The sequence below is a fragment of the Rattus norvegicus genome, chromosome 10 (genome assembly GCF_021556685.1).
Source record: "Rattus norvegicus strain SHRSP/BbbUtx chromosome 10, alternate assembly SHRSP_T2T, whole genome shotgun sequence".
Taxonomy (NCBI): domain Eukaryota; kingdom Metazoa; phylum Chordata; class Mammalia; order Rodentia; family Muridae; genus Rattus; species Rattus norvegicus.
Window position 1 is genome coordinate 99,269,724 of NC_141543.1, and position 17,157 is coordinate 99,286,880.

The 17,157-nt window shown below is 46.1% G+C and overlaps 1 protein-coding gene across 2 annotated transcripts in view; it reads right to left on the reverse strand.

The window, feature by feature from the left end:
• The window catches only part of Prkca (protein kinase C, alpha), a 397,680-nt gene that overhangs the window by 67,763 nt on the left and 312,760 nt on the right, over nt 1-17,157 (reverse strand). For both annotated transcript variants that reach the window (NM_001399299.2, NM_001429972.1), the window contains 3 exon segments: nt 9,420-9,516; nt 9,723-9,857; nt 10,907-11,063. In NM_001399299.2, the coding sequence (NP_001386228.1) occupies nt 9,420-9,516; nt 9,723-9,857; nt 10,907-11,063 (389 nt within the window).

Here is a 17,157-nt window from a genome sequence, read left to right on the forward strand (position 1 = left end):
AATCTTTGCCTCATCCTCTATGGTAGCTCATACTACAGACTTGTGTGCCTGGGTTGGGTTGTGCGTTTGTGTGTGTGTGTGTGTGTGTGTGTGTGTGTGTGTGTGTGTTTATGTGTTTGTGTGTGATGTCTCTGTGTGTTTGCATTCATATGCACAGATGTGCAGGGGCATGCATGTACATGTGGAGACCAAAGGCTGATGTCAGGTGCCTTCCTCAGTTGCTTTCGACCTGATTCCTGGGGACAGGGTCTCTGGCCGAACTCGATCTCATTGATTTGGTTAGGCTGACTGACCAGCAAGCCCCAGGGAATTACCTGTTTCTCAGTCTTGCTCTGCCCCTGCCAGGCTTTTTCTTAGGTATGAGTCAGGATCGAAGCTCAGGTCCTCACATTTGTACACACCCACCCATTGGCAGCAGGACCCACTTGGGCTTTTCTGCCCTGGGATTTCTGTCACCCTCATTCTGCTCAGATCCCAAGACAGAGCCATAGAAGCCCACATCAGGGCTTAGTCTCAATGTCTCCATTTGTGCTAAGGGCACCCTCCCCCTTCTCCACTCTTCCCATTCCTGAGAATGAACGGACACATCCCGGATGGGTCTTCATTCATACCCTGACCTCTGTGGTTGCCAGAGCCTACGTACAGAGGGAGGGATGGAGGGAGAGTGCTTCTAGCATTATGCTTGCCTGTGTCTTCCCTCAGCAATATCTACCCACAAAGTCATGACCACAGCACAAGGCTTTTCACACAGTTCCAGGCATTTGTTAGGACGGTAAAAAGCCAGAGAGGACAGTCTTTATCCCTTTTGTTTCCCAACAAAATTATGTATCATACATCCAAATTAAACTGAACTAAGACCACTCAGCCGGGACAAGGACTCCAGTATGCTCTTTGTCTTCCTTTCCACGATGACAAGCAAGCCTGGGCTACGACCATCAGAGACTTTCTCTGGGCTTGCACAGTACTAAGGGCTATTGACAAATGATTTAATGAAAACAATTTCTAACTTGTATCCTGTCTGGGCTTAAGATTTTGCTTCTAAAACCAAACTGAAGAACAAACATTAAAATATCTCTCAACCGATGCCCTTTTAATAGATTTTTTTTTACCCCCATCATCTATTTCAGAAAGTAATTAAGCAGCTATTTAGGGACCAAAGAAGTAGAATCCATACCGGGGGCACATCAAATTTCTGTTTTGTGGCTAAAGGGCATCTGAAAGAACTCGGGTTTCTATAGTAACCATGGCAGGGCTGATCAAATCAACAAACAGCTAAGACTTATCTCAGAGTTCCCAATGGGCTGTTTTCATTCCCCATCTGGAAAAGAACATTGCAAATTAGATAAAGTCTTCAAAGACAATGGAGGCTTTCAGAGAATCCAATTTTGGCAATAGTAAATAAAGGAGAAAAACATCTGCTTTCTCTTTCCATGTTCAGCTTATCCACGGGTTCTTTTCTTCACTGATTTAAGTGCCTTGACTACGGTAGTGATTGGGTTCTATTAATTTGCTCATTAGTAAGAGAGAATCTTAAATCATTTCTCAGAATAAAGGAAAACAGACCTTGGGGGTGTCTCCAGGGTGACCTTGTAGCTTTTGCACCTACATGCCAGGCAAGCCTCAGAAGGCTCCTTCCCTACCCTCCCGTAGATTAGCTCCTCACAACCTTCAAATGTAGCGTGTTTTTCTGCATGTGTCTTGGGTACTTGTGAGCCAGTTGTTGGCTGTGGGTGGGCAGTAAGGCCCACCCAAAATTCTGTCCCTTGCTCCTACCCTCTGGGCCCTGTTTTACCTCAGTAATCTGGGTGGGGAGGGGAAGAAGTGGTTGCCTGGGGCAGCATCCAGAGTGGATGGGGAGGATGGGTGCCCACTTGCTACACCATTTTCCCAGCGGGGCCTCCCTCAGATCTATCCTGCACTGCCTAGGCAGACAGGTGACAGCAGAGAGGTAAGTCCATTTTCCTTCAGGGGCTCAGCGCCTGCTGAGCAAGACTGAAGATGATCCAAGTTCAGCCCTCCAGAACACATGTGCACATGGGAAACACCCATTGTGCTATCAGTTCCGGTGTGTGAATATAGGGAGATGGAAGGTGGAGACAGAAGCCTCCAGAAGCTCCCAGTAACCATCAGGGCTCATGCAGCTGCCAAGAGACCCTGCTTTAGTCCAGGGAGAAAGGAAAAGACACACTTGAAGGTTGCCCTCTGACCTTTACACATGGGCTACATCATGGGTATGTCTGCACCCGTGGGCCACAGTGTAAGTGTGGAGGTCAGAAAACAGGCTATGTGAGTCAGTTCTCTCCTCCCACCATGTGGGTCTCGGGGATTGAACATAGGTCATCTGACTTGGTAGCAAGTATCTTTACCTGTTCAGCCATTTTGCTGGCCCACAACATACTGTTTTTATTAACTAAGAGGAGTATTCTAGATATGCCATGTACAATACAAACACACATACATATGTACACATTTTAAATTTCTAGGAAAGGCATTAACAACATAAGAAATAGTTGAAATTAATTTAGACGTTGTGTTTAATGTTTATATGGGGTTATAATGTAAAATACCTATAATTATAATCTTTGACCATGTAGTATATTTAGTCAAAATATCCAAGATATTACTTCAATATGCATTAGCCATGAAGTTATTAATATAACATTTTACATTTTTTTCGTGTTACTATGCCTTTGAAAGCCTGTGTATATTGTATTAATGACTTATTTTTAGATCAGCTTACACACAGTTTAGTTTTGTCTTGAGATGTAATCTTATGCAGTCTAGGCTGGCTTTGAACTCACTACATAGCAAAGGAAGGTCTGAACTTCTGATTCTCCTTCTGTCTCCCATGTGGTAAGCATGCACCATTGTGCCCAGCTTAAGACCATAACTATTTTAAATCCTCCCATGTCTCATCTGACCAGTCCTTGTCAAATTATACAGTGCAGCCTAAAAGAAAATGTAGGAATTTGCTTTCTGGAACTTATGACTATGTTATCATTTGGTCAATGCCATGCTGAAATTATAAGCAGTGGATAAGTGTGGTTGATCTGGGCTGACTCAACCAGTAGATACAAGGTCCTCTTTGACCATGTGAATGGAGAGGCTGGGTGTGAAGTCAGTTATAAAGGATGAATGTGGTCTAAGGCTGGAGAAATCAGATTTACCATGAGGGGCTTGGCTTGCCATTCTGTGCCTGAGCCTAGATGCTTATGGTGGGGAGTCTCTTCAATAGCACCAGCTTTAGAAGGCAGGGCCCTTAGAAGGGATGCTGCTTGTAACCAGTAATGCTCTCAGACTCCAGTGCCCTTCAGCAGCCTTCTGAGTACCAGGATCAAAGAGAAAGGAGGTAGAAGGACCAACCTACAGAGAGATGGGATCCACTAATCTTTACAACCATGCTGCAGACATGACCTAGAAGCATGGCAGTTTGACTTCAGGCTCTAAGGAGCTGAATATCGGGATACCAACTCACCGGTCAGTTTTCAACAATACCTTGACAGAAATTTCCAAGGCTCTAAAAAGGAATGCTCCTCTTATCTCACCGTTCCTCAGTTATACAAAAAACCAAAAACCAAACAAAACCCCCAAACCACGGCACCAGCATTCAGTACTTTAACCACAGTAAGCAATGTCTGCTTCACACAGGCACATCTGAAGGTAAGGAAATAGAGGTTTGGCTTAACATGGAATGAGCCCTTACATGTTCCTTGGTATTTATATAAACTTACAGAGCAATATGATTTAATCCTCATGTATTCAGTAGATGCTAACTCTCTCTCTCCTTATTCATAAACAAGAGAAACTGAGGTCAGCGTTTAAGGAACGTATCCAAGACTGTGTCTGGAGAAATAGCTCATTAGGTAAAGCTCTGACTATGGGAACAGGAAGACCAGAGTTTGGACGCTCACCACTCATCCAAAGGTTGGGTATGGTAACTATGGTAATGCTCACCTACAAGCCCAGAACTGGGAAAAGAGCCAAGACATGTGTCCAGTAAGCTTAGCCAAAACAGTCATATACCAGATCTAGGTCATATGCTAGTACTTGAAGGCAGAGGCAGGAGAATCAGGGGTTCAAGGTCACCCTCAGCTACATAGTGAGTTTAAGGCCAATCAGGCTACAAAAGACCCTGTATGGGAAAAACAACCAACCAAGGAAATGAACTGAGAGAGAGAGAGAGAGAGAGAGAGAGAGAGAGAGAGAGAGAGAGAGAGAATGGAAAATTGTATCCTGGAATGCAGCTTACAGGTAGTTTAAGATGTGAACAATTTTTGTGCTTGACTTTTGTAAAAGATCAACAGAGTTATTTCACAGACAGCACTGTGCTTTCACAGGAGGAATGGCTCTGCTCTTGTTTATGCCCCGCATGGTTCCTGTCAATCACCTGTCAGATAAGCTCACTTTTGAATATTTACTCAGGACCCCAAAGCAAACCACTGAGTTGAGGAGTCTGTGTGCAGTGTGGGATCCTATTTCCACTTCTAATAGCCACGGATAGCCCCTTCTACTCAGGGGTCATCTGACACAATCTCAGACTCAAAACCTGCCTGATTTATAGACACAATGTGTTTCAGAAACTCATTTTACAGACACATTGTATCTAGACATCCATCCACATTCACAGGAGGGTCTTTTGCCCTGAAGACATGACAAACGCTGACGAGGGTCTCTCCCACCTCTGTCATAATAGAGCAGATGGCAGGGCAGGGTATCCAATCAATATGTGGAGTGCAATTTCAACATGAAAATTCATTCATTGTGGCAAAACTTTAAAAACAACTTCAAATAAAGGTACTAGGCGATAACCACATTCTGCATTAAACTACACTGACAATGGTGGTGATTTGACAAAACATTGTACAGTAAGCATGCTTTAAGAACTCCTCTACTGGTTTAATCATAAATATAATTGATCTAAGCGCTGATATTATTGACACACTCAGGAGCACAGAGAGGTTCTACTGTTGAGAACTGGCAAGACCAAGATTTGATTGCAGAGTTACTCAGGCTGAACCTGAAGTCGATAAATCAAGGCTCATGGGAAAATGCGGTCCTCTGCTTGTTTTTTTTGTTTTTTTTATAAATAAAGTCTTATTGAAACATAGTTTCATTTATTACAACTTGTCCACAGGTGCTTCTTTGCTGCAGTGCAGCAGTAAACATTACAATAGACACTTTGTGGCCTGCAGACATTATTTGACCCTTTACAGAGAAGACTTGCTGAGCCAGAGGTAACCCAGTCAGGGGCCCTCCTCCTATTCTTAGCACTGACCATGAGCCTACTGTAGGAATAGAGACTGGGTTTGGGAGGGAAGTCAGGAATCATGGCTGCTATAGGAGGTTCAGGGGACCCGCAAAGCAGTGTGCAAGGTGATATACTGCATTTACTTCTTGGTAACCTCCCTGCTTCATCTCTGGGTCTATGGGTACAGAGAATGCAAGCCCCATGGGAAGTAGAGCTGTTTGTTCTGGTCACCGATGGAGCCCTACTTACTGGACAAAATTAATGATAGGCAGTTTAGTTTGTGATGTAGGAACTGTGTGTCCTCTACCAAAAGACAAGCATGGACCGGATGAAGAGGCCACAGAGATGCTCTGTGGATACTCTGGTCACAGTCCTGCTTTGTGTTGTCTTTTGGGCATATGCACTGCCCCGACAGAGCCCGTAGGGGCGAGCATGGGCTTCACCAGCCATCCCGGGATTTTTCCTTGGCTCCTAACAGCTTCGCTGGCAGACGGTTCTGTTTGCCAAGATTCTAGAATCAACAGTTTAAACACGAAAAGGAATTCCATCTAATTATCCGAGGAACATGGTGGATAGAGCTGCAAGTGCTCATTTTGTCTCCTTCTTTTTTTTTAGACAGAGTGACTTAAGATGTCTTAGGGAAGGCTATGAAAGCACAACTTGTTAAGTCCTCCTAGAACACAGAGACGCCTGCATGGGACCGGATTCCAAAGCTGCAGTCCCAGCTCTCGGGAGGCAGAGGCAGGAGGCGTATCTTTTTAAGAGCAGTCTGAGCTATATAAAAAGACTCCCCCCGCCCCTCAAAAGTCCAAACACCACCAGAACAAAATGAAACATCGACAGAATAGCTAATGGATAAGCGTGTCTAAGCTTTGGCCTACGGGGCCATGCTGCAGCCCAGGACAGCTGTGAATGAGGCCCAAGCCACTGCAGATTCAGTGTCCTGTCAAAAGCTTGGATCCCACTGCTCTAGTTACTGAGAGACCCCAAGGTATGCTCTCTTCTGAGAGGATTAACAACTGTGCTGGGCTTCAGCGAGTGACAGCCCAGCATTGAACCTGTGTACAGTGCAATGGTGCAATGCAGAAGTATCGCATGGGAACAGGAAGATGGCTGTCAGTCTGTCACTACTAGGTACCAAGGGAAGGATTGCTACTCTCACAGGTTTAGACCTGAACACAGAACAGAACCGTGAACACAGGGCTGTGCCTGTCTAAGGTCAGGCCAGAGGTGTCCATTTAGACACAGCATGGGAGCTGCCATGAAATCCCAGCATCTTTCTGACTCTACTCGATACAGGCTTCCTCCTCGCCTTCAGTCGTAACGCTGACAGAATGCTCAGCAAATGAGCAGGCACCCTCTGAGGAAATCCAGGAAATAAAGCCAAAAGGTGTGCAAAGGAGATACTGGATGTAGTTCCTGCGGGTGTTCTGTGTCAGCATGGGGCTCGTAGGGCTGGTCCCTGCGACCCAAACCACTGAGGGCATCTCTCCTCTCTGGGGCTGTGTGTGGCCTTGGGCTAGTGCTCCACTGTCAAGCCTAGCTCTCCTAGCAGGGACAGACAGCACATTGTCTCTGTCTCTAAGAGAAATGCTTCGCTTTTGGCCCCAAGCCCTCTAGCCTACGATGTTTGTCTAGATATTGAACTCAGAACTAGTGGCCTTTATAATGAGGAGGTGGACCCATTGCTCAGAGAGAAAGGAAGTTACCTCACCAGGAAGTTGTGGAAAATAAAGCGCCAGAGTGGGTCAATATTTCTCTACAAATGAGGTGGTTCAAGTGTCATGCCTGTGGAGCCCCAACAGGGTTCCTCTCTTGGTCGTGTCCTAGGCTCGTGAGTGTAAACAGTGACCATGAATGACAAACTTGGGGTGTGAGAGTCAATAAAGCACAGTAGGTTCCTGCTGTGCCTGGGAGAGGCACCCAGTGTCCTGAAACACCGTCTAGAAGGATCAGGGGTGTGTGACATTGGAAAGAGTGTCTAAGGGATCTTTCTAGAGAGATAGTCTGGGGTTGTGTCCTAGCCAGGGTAAGGGTGGAGGCAGAGGACCAGACAAGTGACAGAAAAGAGAAGGGGAAGGTAGGGTGGGCTGTGCTCAGCAAACTTTGACTCTCAAGCTTGCATTTAAAGTCTTTTAAGAACTTCATTTCCCCCCCAGTTTTAAATATGTATTTTTTATCTTTCCTATTTATTTTATATTTCTATTTATTTTTTATGTTTTAGTTAATGTCTGAGTACTCTGCTGCATGTACACCTTTATGCCAGAAGAGGGCATCAGATCGCTTTATAGATGGTGGTAAGCCACCATGTGGTTGCTAGGACTTCAACTCAGAACCTCTGGAAAAGTGGCCAGTATTCTTAACCGCTGAGCCATCTTTCCAGCCCTCTCCTGAAGCTTTTAAAGATTCACATTTAAATTTCCTTTATGTATATGTTTGTCTATTTGTGTGTGCATGTTAACATATCCCTTGGACCTGGAGTTACAGGTGGTTGTCAACTGCCTGACGTGGGTGCTGGGAACTGAACTCTGGTCCTCTGGAAGAATAACAAGTGTTCTTAACTGCTACAGCCCCCTCTCCTGTAATTTTTGACAGGAGAGACTGTAGGCTGAGTCTCACCAGAAAGCTCTTACCTAAGTTGAAAGTACACTTGAAGATTTGACCTACACAGAACTGTAAGTTTTAATTGGCTGTCTACATTAAAAGAAACCAGAAGAATGCTACAAAAAGGTGGGACTTTTGGCTTCTCTTGAGGAACTGCACACATGGCGGCAGCATGGACTTCCATGCGTGTTGACCAACACCACGTGGCTCTCAGAAATAGGAACTATCACTTTTATCTTCCTCTTTTCATGTTAATGGGGATAGATCTCAAGGCTTTGAGGAAACTAGGCAATTGCTGGACTCCTGAACCATGTCTCTAGCCTGGCTGCCACCTTTAGATAGGTTCACTTTCAGCGGCAGCTCACCCATCCCCACCACTCCCTGCTATCTCACCAACCTATGCCTAAAGGCGCTGCGTCATGTATCTTAAGTATCCCGGACTCACTTCCATCACTTATGTTCCCGGAAGCCAGGAAACCTGGCAGTCTGGCCTTTAGCGTTAACACTGGCATCCACACTCACCACATGTCATCACGTGGTGATGGAAAGACTTTGAACACTTTTCTGTTTTACATCCTTTGGAATTCAGTCTGACATAGCCTCTGTGTGGCAACAACGTGATTAGGCTAAGGACCATTGGCACTCATTGATTTCAATGTTTCTGTAAAAACTCTTTCTTTCCTCCCCCCGACACCCCCCCTAACTTTAGGAATTCCTAGGATTTCCAGGGAATACTGTATAGTCTGTAGAGGAAGATTACTCGTTACACAGACAGTGGAGGCTACTAAATAAGGTGATCAAATGGTCAGATGCTAAGTAATGAGAAGCAGAACGCATCAGAGATGGTGGCTGGGGTCCTGAGGCAGAGATATAGAGAGAATGTTCACTGTGAGCATGGAAAGCAATAGAGGAAAAGAAAAAGAGGGGAAGCAGAGAGAGGAAGGGGGAAAAGGGCAGATGAAACCAGGACAGAAGGCAAGTACGCAGCAAACCCATTCAGGAGGAGAGCAGGAGGCCACCTTGCCTAAATGACGTCTGGAGAAAAAAATAAAAAGAATTCTAACCAGGAGCATCTGCCGGAGCTCACCACACAGAAGAAAATCAGTTCAATTTTGCTTTCTATAGGGAAAGCAAAAAAGTTTCAATAGGGAATATTTTTCCCCCAGATACTGGAGTAGTAGCTAATTATAGGCAAGTTGCTCCTTAGGGAGTCCCTCTTGGAAGTGTGCAGCCCTTCTCTGTGAAAGGGGGGCGGTGCACTCTCAACCTTGCCATCACCCCAGTGATGTACAAACCGTTTCCTTCTGTGGGAACCGGCCGTGCTCTCACCTCTGCACTGTTTCCAATCTTCATCTCCAAAGAACAAGAGACACAGAACGCCAACAGCTCGCAAGTGAAAGCGGCTACCCTAGGACATTTGTGTTCTTCGGTGAAGTAAACAAGAATGAGCGTGAAAATTGCTTTGAGCTTCCCAGTGGTGCAACAAGAATTGGGCTCTCCTGGAAAATGTGCTTTGTAACATGGCGGAAAGACGGTTTCCTGCCCAGGGCTTTATGGGAATCCTCACCTCGAACTTCTGCCTGAGTTCCACGTTGCCTTCTTCATCTCCTTCTGGAATGGGCACATTGTAGTATTCACCCTCCTCTTGGTTGAGCAACTTGTACCTTCAAGGACAGGGGGAGAAGGGAGGGTGAGGGGTGGCCAGCCAGCGGCTCTCTTCCTTCAGCCTCTGGTCAGGCTGTTGGAGGGATGTCTCTACAGAAGCCACAGCCAGAGCGCACTGTCAAATGCGGGGCTACAATCAGCCTGCTCCTGGCTTCCTCAGCCACCCAGGGTACGGTAACATGCTGGGTCTCGTGGGCTTCCTTACCATCCACTGGCTGGCATCTTCATCAGCTCTGAGACGCCGAAGGAAAGGGAGCCCATGAAGTCATTCCGTGTCGTCCGATCCCAGTCCCAGATTTCTACGGACAGTCGCCGGTCTTTGTCTGAAGGTTTTAATTTGCTACAAAGACAAACACATATGGAGACATGAAGACATCTCAGTCAGGGCACCTTGGGAGACACCAACAGGCCCACAGTCTGTGTCGGAAATGGTGTCTTCAGTTTCCTGACATCGGCCTTTTTCACTCTAACTAGCTGCTACGAAAAGTTCCGTCTGGATCGAGAATCAATGAACGCTGAGCCCTGACAGCTCGCTCTTATTCACCTAAATGAAAATTTTGTTAGAATGCAGCTTTGAAACATAAAAATAAAGTTTTATTAGAACACAGCCTTGGCTATTTGTTTAAGTATAACCTATGGCTGCTCCAGTAACAGAGGCTACGTGACCCACAGTGTCTAAAATATAGACTTTCTGCCCTTTTCTGAGCAGAGCTCCGTGGCTTCTCTCTGACAGATATCTTTCTGGTAATGTTCGCAGAGGAAGTGCTTCCTGAGTACGTCCCCATGGGGAACTTCTTGTACTCCCTGCTGTACACTGCGCTCCCTGCTGACTTTTTACTCTTCCTTATTATTCTTCCCCTCCCTTCATTTCTGGTTTGGCATTTCTGTCAATCCTCCAAGACGAAGCTCAAATGTCACCTCCTTCTGGAAGTGACATTTTTCCTCCTTAGAGGTGAGTCTATCTTCCAAATTTCTGCAGCAATAGTATTTTCTACACCATGGGTTCCTTATTCCATGCTGCAAAAATTACTAAATTCTTGCTTAATAACCTCTCCTAGCTCTTAAAAGGATGAGGCCCATCAGGAGATGGGACACATGTGTTTGTTACAGAGAGGGTGACGATAAAACTTGGGGCTTGCATTACATAAGCTTGTGTAAACCAAGTCACTACCTATCAAACAGAAGTGATGGCTGCTATTACCTGACAGTAGCTTGGGATGGTCTTAGGAATGAGGACATAGGTAGGGACATTTGCCACCTCCACCCTCCTCCCTCTGCCAATGGGTGGGCAGCATGGGGTATGTGAGTGAGGGCAGCATGGGGTATGTGAATGCAGCACACGGTACATGAGGAATTCAGAGCTCATCCCTGGGTGGAAGAAGCACTTACAACGTGAAGGACTCATTCCACTGAGGGTTCAGTGTGGATCGGATGGTTTTGGTTTTCTGTTTGCTCTCATTCTTGGGGTCAGGAATAAGTTTCAGCTTCACGTAAGGATCCGAAAGCCCATTTGGATCCATAGGGATTAGATTTTTTGCATCTCGTACTGTGAAGAGAAAAAGACATTATAAAGAAAACAACACTGACTTGATGAATCAGCATTGGTGTGAACGCCAGGTGCTGCTTATAGTCAGATGGAGTGCTGCAATCCCAGCACTTGGAAGGCGGATATCAAGTATCTTACGTAACAAGTTGGAGGCCATCTTGGGCTATGTGAGACTTGGTTTCAGTCCTTCCCCTGAAAAGAAGATGCTGTCTGAGAGGAGGAGAGATCAATCAGAGGCCTCTGCCACTCAACATGAGGCTGTTCACCACCTTCACTGACAGTCAGTGGGGGTCATGGGAGCCCTCGAAATCCAGCCTCCAAGCTCAGCACCAGCCTAAACTAACAGTGTTAGTCACATTCCAGGTACTAATAGAAATGCTCAAACCTGGTCCCACTTCAGACCTATGGAGGCAGAACACACATTTTAAGGGACCTTCTAGCTTTCCAGAGGGAAAGGGGTAAAGTCTCAATACTTAGAATTAAATTAGAATGATCAAGGGAGGTGGCCCAGCGAATGGTCTTTAAAAGATCCTGGAACTCACACTGCAGACCAGGCCGGCTTTGAACTCACAGAGATCTGCCTGCCTCTGCCTCCCAAATGCTGGGAACCCCTGATATTTAAGGTTGGGATTTAGGAGCTCTACCCAATGTGCATCAACCATCACCCCAGAGTTCACTCCCAGGGCAGCATCCTGTACCCCACCTCAAAATGACAAACTTCGAATCCTCACTTTAACAAGACCCATAGGTGACCCCAGTGTATATTCTGGCCCAAGAAGCAACAGGTAATTACAAAGAAAAGCCACTTCCTTCTTACCAGGGAACATGCTCTTAGATGTAGCTGGCTGTCTAAAGTCACTGCCTATCAGTGCAAGAAGTCATTATCTAGGCTGCTGATAAAGGTCATGAGTCTGATCCTGCTGCAGTATCCTGTCTCCCTCACTATCTTCCTGACAAGGCAAACGTCATATCATCATGGGCGTTTAACTGGTCACACACTACTGACACATGTCCAGCCTTCTAATCTATCAGGGGGCTCTCTAATCCAGAGGTTCTCATAGTATGGCCCCTGGACCATCACCTACTGAATCAGAATCCCCGGGAGGGTTCAGAGATCTGTTCATCAAGGCTTCAGGTGTTTCCATAGTATGTAAATGTCAAAAAATCAATTGACCCCACCAGAGTTATAGCCTGCTGGCACAGATTACCAATGGAGACTGATTATGGAGAACTGCACAAAAAATTTAGAAATTCCCGGAGTTCACAGTTGGCAGGAAACAGGAGGGATGGAGATGTGCTAACGATGTTGGGTCTTTGACACAGGTGTGGCAGCAGACATGGAAGTCAAGCATTGTCCACACTCCTTTAGTGTCCCATGGAGCGCTGACTCCTGCTGGCTGACAGTCTCATGTCTTTCTCACCCAAGCAGCTGCAACATCAGGATGTGACTGGGCACTGTGTTCAAATGGTCTGAGGAAAGCGTGGGCCAGGTGAGCTCTGCAAACCACAGAGAAGCGGAGCCTGTCTTCCCCATAGTGCACCTGGGCTATGCAGGCCAAAAGTTCTGCCATCAAATCTACCTTTCGCGGTGTAACCCTGAGCCTTAGGGATGAAGTCCCTAAGCCCATTTCTTTAACCAGAAAACTGAACAGGGCCGTAATTCCGGTGATATGAATTTACGAGGAAAAGGAAATGGAATAAGTGTATCAAGTATCTTATGTAGCCAGGAGTCTTGTAAAGAAGGGAAACTGCATTGTGTGAATGTTCACCGTATCTCAAATTTGTTTTGCTTCTATCTTTTAAGTCATGATTTCTTGTGTAGTTGGCTGCTCTGGAACTCACTCTATAGACCAGGCTGGCTTCAGACTCATAGAGATCCACCTGCCTCTGCCTCCCGAGTGCTGGGATTAAAGGCATGTGCCACCACCACCACCCGGCTATATCGAACCTATTTAAAAATATCATTTATTTTTATTTTCTTTGAGACTTTTATCCACAGGCACAGTATTTATATCACTGCTAATCTCAGTGTCCTCACTGCAACTCCTCCTGTGCACCCCCTCAAACTCATGACCACCTCTTCTTTAATTTTACACACACACACACACACACACACACACACACACACACACACATGAGTACACATGCCTATATCATATAACATGCCGAATCCATTTAATGTTGTGTGTATGTGTTAGGGGCTGACCAGACTGACTCTCTGTCTCTTAGAAGCCATCGCTGCCCCGTAGCTCTTCATCAAGGGGTGGGGCCTGTGAGGGTTTAGCCATCCACATTGGAATATCAACTGGTGTCACCACGCAGGTCTTGTTTAGGTCTTGTTCAGGTTCCGCAGGTCACCTCCCTTTCATCCTGGAAGCCACTGTCTCACAGCAGACATCTGTACATTGGTTTATCCAGCCCCTTTTCCTCAATGTTTCCTGAGCCAGGTGCAACGTCTTAGAATTGTCTCCACAAACCACTGAAAAGATCTGAACGCAGTCAGAGCTCTCCCAGGTTTCGGCCACTTGAGAATTCTCGTGAGAATCCAAGGTTTAATTAATGCAGTCCTGGACGCCTAATCACCAGTGACATCAAACTCCGGCATCATGAAGGATAAAAGATGGTAGGTAAGAGTGGGATTCTCTTGCAAGCAATACCAAAGGGGCCGCAGGCCTCTCTCAACTCTAGAGGGAGAATCTGAAAGTGCTTAGTGTCTGACACTGGAGGCTTTGGAAGGTCATATCCCGGAAGGGAATGAAGAATCGTATCGGGGCCACGGAGGGTTCCAGGTTTACCTCCTGCCAGTCGCTTTTATATTTTCCATTCACAGACAGGCAGCGAATGGACTCACTTAAGGACGGTCTTTTCTGAATGGTGATGAGCTGGGATCTTGATGGGATTTAATACCCTGGTTTCCTGCTGAGATCTTATCATCTAAGCTGAAAATAAAAAGGGTTATCAATTCCAAATGTCACTGAAGCAGACAGTGAGTCCAGGCTCCAATTTCTTATTGCTGTGGGAAAACAGTGTTCCCGTTGTTAATCATCACAAGCAGGACTCGTGAACTGGGGCAGACTTGGGGGTCCATCTGCTCAGAATTCAGGATGCCCACGTACGCATTCTGGTTCTGCCCATTTGTGGCTATGGTTAAGATATCAAACCCATTTGGTGGGCTAAGTTCCAGCCACTAGGGTTTTCCAGGCTCTCCGGGTCAGTTTTTGGTGAAGCCATGGTCGGAAGGTTTCCCTAAGCACAGCCAGCATTTCTGGCACCTCATGCAGACTCTGATCATTACCCATATTTTTCTTTAAATCTCCTCAATGTATAGGAAGTGAAAAACCAAGACTTTTGGCTTTAAACAGCACCCACGAAGCAGAGTGCAGTGACAATTGGTGTGGTGTTTCCAGCCAGACACAGTGGCGGTGGGGTGGCCTGTTTTCTCCTTGGCTACAAAGAGGAAATTAAGTGTTGGCATGCTACGCTGTTCTAGCCTCCCTCTGCGTTACAAGGGAGACAAAAGGCAAGGAGACAGACAGCTTCCTCATCGTGTAACTTAACACTTTTAGTGCCAGTTCAGAACCTGCAGAAACCATTTCAAGTGCTGCCATCAGTCTGTGTGTCCCCAGTGGTCCCTCCCCGCACATTAAAAACACAGAGGGAAGGAATTTCACTCTACAGTTGTTAGGGGATGTGGGATGTTCCACAGTCTGAGTGATGGGTTGAAGGGACAGTCTCAGCAAATGCCTCACAGCTCCTTCTTTTGTCTTAACTCTCTACCAGAACCAGATTGTTTGGATCCACAGAATTAAAACAGGAAAGTAGCAGCAGGTCATGCAGATCAGCTATAGAGAATGAAGTTCCTTGTTTGTTGTTTTTTTGTTATATTTTTTTTCTTTCTGTATGCTGTTTGTTTGTTTTTGAGATAGGGTTAGGGTCTCGCTGTGCAGACCTGGCTGGTCTAGAACTCACTATGTTGAGTAGGCTGACCTTGGACTTACAGAGATCTTCCCGTGTCTGCCTCTTTGAGTGCTAAGATTACAGGCGAGAACCGCTACCTGGCTCAACTTAAGAAAGGCTGACCTGAGGGCTATGTGGGGATGGCGTAGGAAGTGAAGTGACTGTTGTACAAGCAGAAAGAACTGAGTTCGATCCCCAGTGCTCATGGAAACGCCAGGCATGGCAATCACCAGAGCTAACAGCAGGCTTCTCACAGCCGTCTAATTCCCCTGACTTTCGTGGGAACCTGCACTCACATGTTGACCTCTGACCTCCAGATGCACAAAACCCCCTATGTCCAAGGTCTGCCCTGCTAAGTCAGTTCCCAAAGGCAGTCCCCATAACTACAGTACAGACACACCTCTCCTCTGTGTATAACCTGCAGAATCACTAACATAGGCTCTGCATAAATGGGCCCAAAGCCTTGTCCAGGAACCATGTTAAAAAACAAAACAAAACAAAACAAAACAAAACAAAACCTGTCCCCTCAAAGCTCACTAACAGTGAGCTATGAAGAGAAGGATGCACTTGCTGAAGACACATCTGTGCTATGGTGTTTTGGCCATTCCAGAACAGAAAGTATATTCTGTCACTTCAGGACTTTAATAGAAAAGCAAAAAATATTAACTGTATTCATACTTTTGACTTTGAGGTGGTTGTTCTGGAATTATAGGCTACCAAGCCCAACATTGGGAAAACTCAGCATGGGTCTGAAGTTATATTATTTCTGGATAGGGTAAGACATAATTTCCAGGTAAAGCATATTCAGATAAGCTTTTGAAGACTGAGATGCACCTATGTGGACTTCCTGTTCCAGGTGGCTAAGTGAACCCAGAACATGTGTGTTTTACATAAGTGTTTAGGAGCTAGGAGAGCTCACCAGGCTGGAGGACCAGGCAGCCATGTCAGTGGGAAGCAGAGCCTCGAGTCTCTATGATGACTAATGTTAATCCTTGAGTTGGCAGAGTCCAGAATCATGTGAGAGATGGCTTCTGGGCACACCTATGCTATTATCTTACTCATGTTAATTGAGATGGGAAGACATGTGGGTGTCCCTGTCCCCTAACTGGAATCCTGAACTGTGTGAATGAAGAAAGGGGATTGGGCATCTGGTTCAACTCTGCTGTCTTGACTTCCTACCATGATGGATCATCCCTTGAACTATGAGCTAATAGAATCCTTTTTTCCTTATGTGGCTTTTGCCAGAATATTTTATCACAGGACCAGGAAAAGAAATTAAGACAGTGCCCCAGACAGATGAATGGAGCAACAGTCTCAGCCACAGGCTAGTGATGTTGCCCAGGTCCTGATGGACATAGGGAAAGCAGAGGCAAGGACTCGGGGCAAGCAGGTAGCAGTGACATTACCAGGCCTTCTCTGATATAAGTCCGCTGCTCCCCCAGAGACCTGAGTCCAATGAGGGTTTAATGAGCATTGAGGAATGTTTGGGGATAGATCAGATACAAGCTGCTTGAATGGCTGCTACGGGTGTGTTTGACTTCCCGTGGGTACTGTGACCGAGACCCTATGCTGGGGTTAAATATTTGTCCGACACCATTAGCTTCTTGGCTTCAGACAGGTTTTTCAATATCTCAGACAGTCTCGGATGGCAGTGTTACCCATCACATGGAGACTGTGAAGACTAAATGTATTGATACATGTAAAATGCTGCAAAGAATACCTGGACTAATGACAGTGGTACACGGTGTCACACTGATACTGTTACTAACAGGAGTGCCGATGCTAAGTCAGCATTTTCAATCTACATCACTGTCATCATTGCCGCCACCAGCCCCACCCAGTCCAGCCCCGGGAAGCCGGGCTGTCTTCTCAGGATGAAGAAACAAAGCATATCGGAGCTGGGGAGATAGCTCAATCCACAATGTGCGTGTAAGGCCCCAAGACTGGTTCCTCCAGAACCCATGTGAGGTATGGCGAGGCATGCTTACAACCCCAGTGCTATGGAGGGAGAGACAGGAGGATACCTATGACTTGCCTGCCCAGCCTACACAGTGAGTTTCAGACCAACAAGAGGGATAATCTCAGAGAGGAAGGTGGATGTAGCCTCTGGAATGATACCGAAAGTTGATCTCTGGTC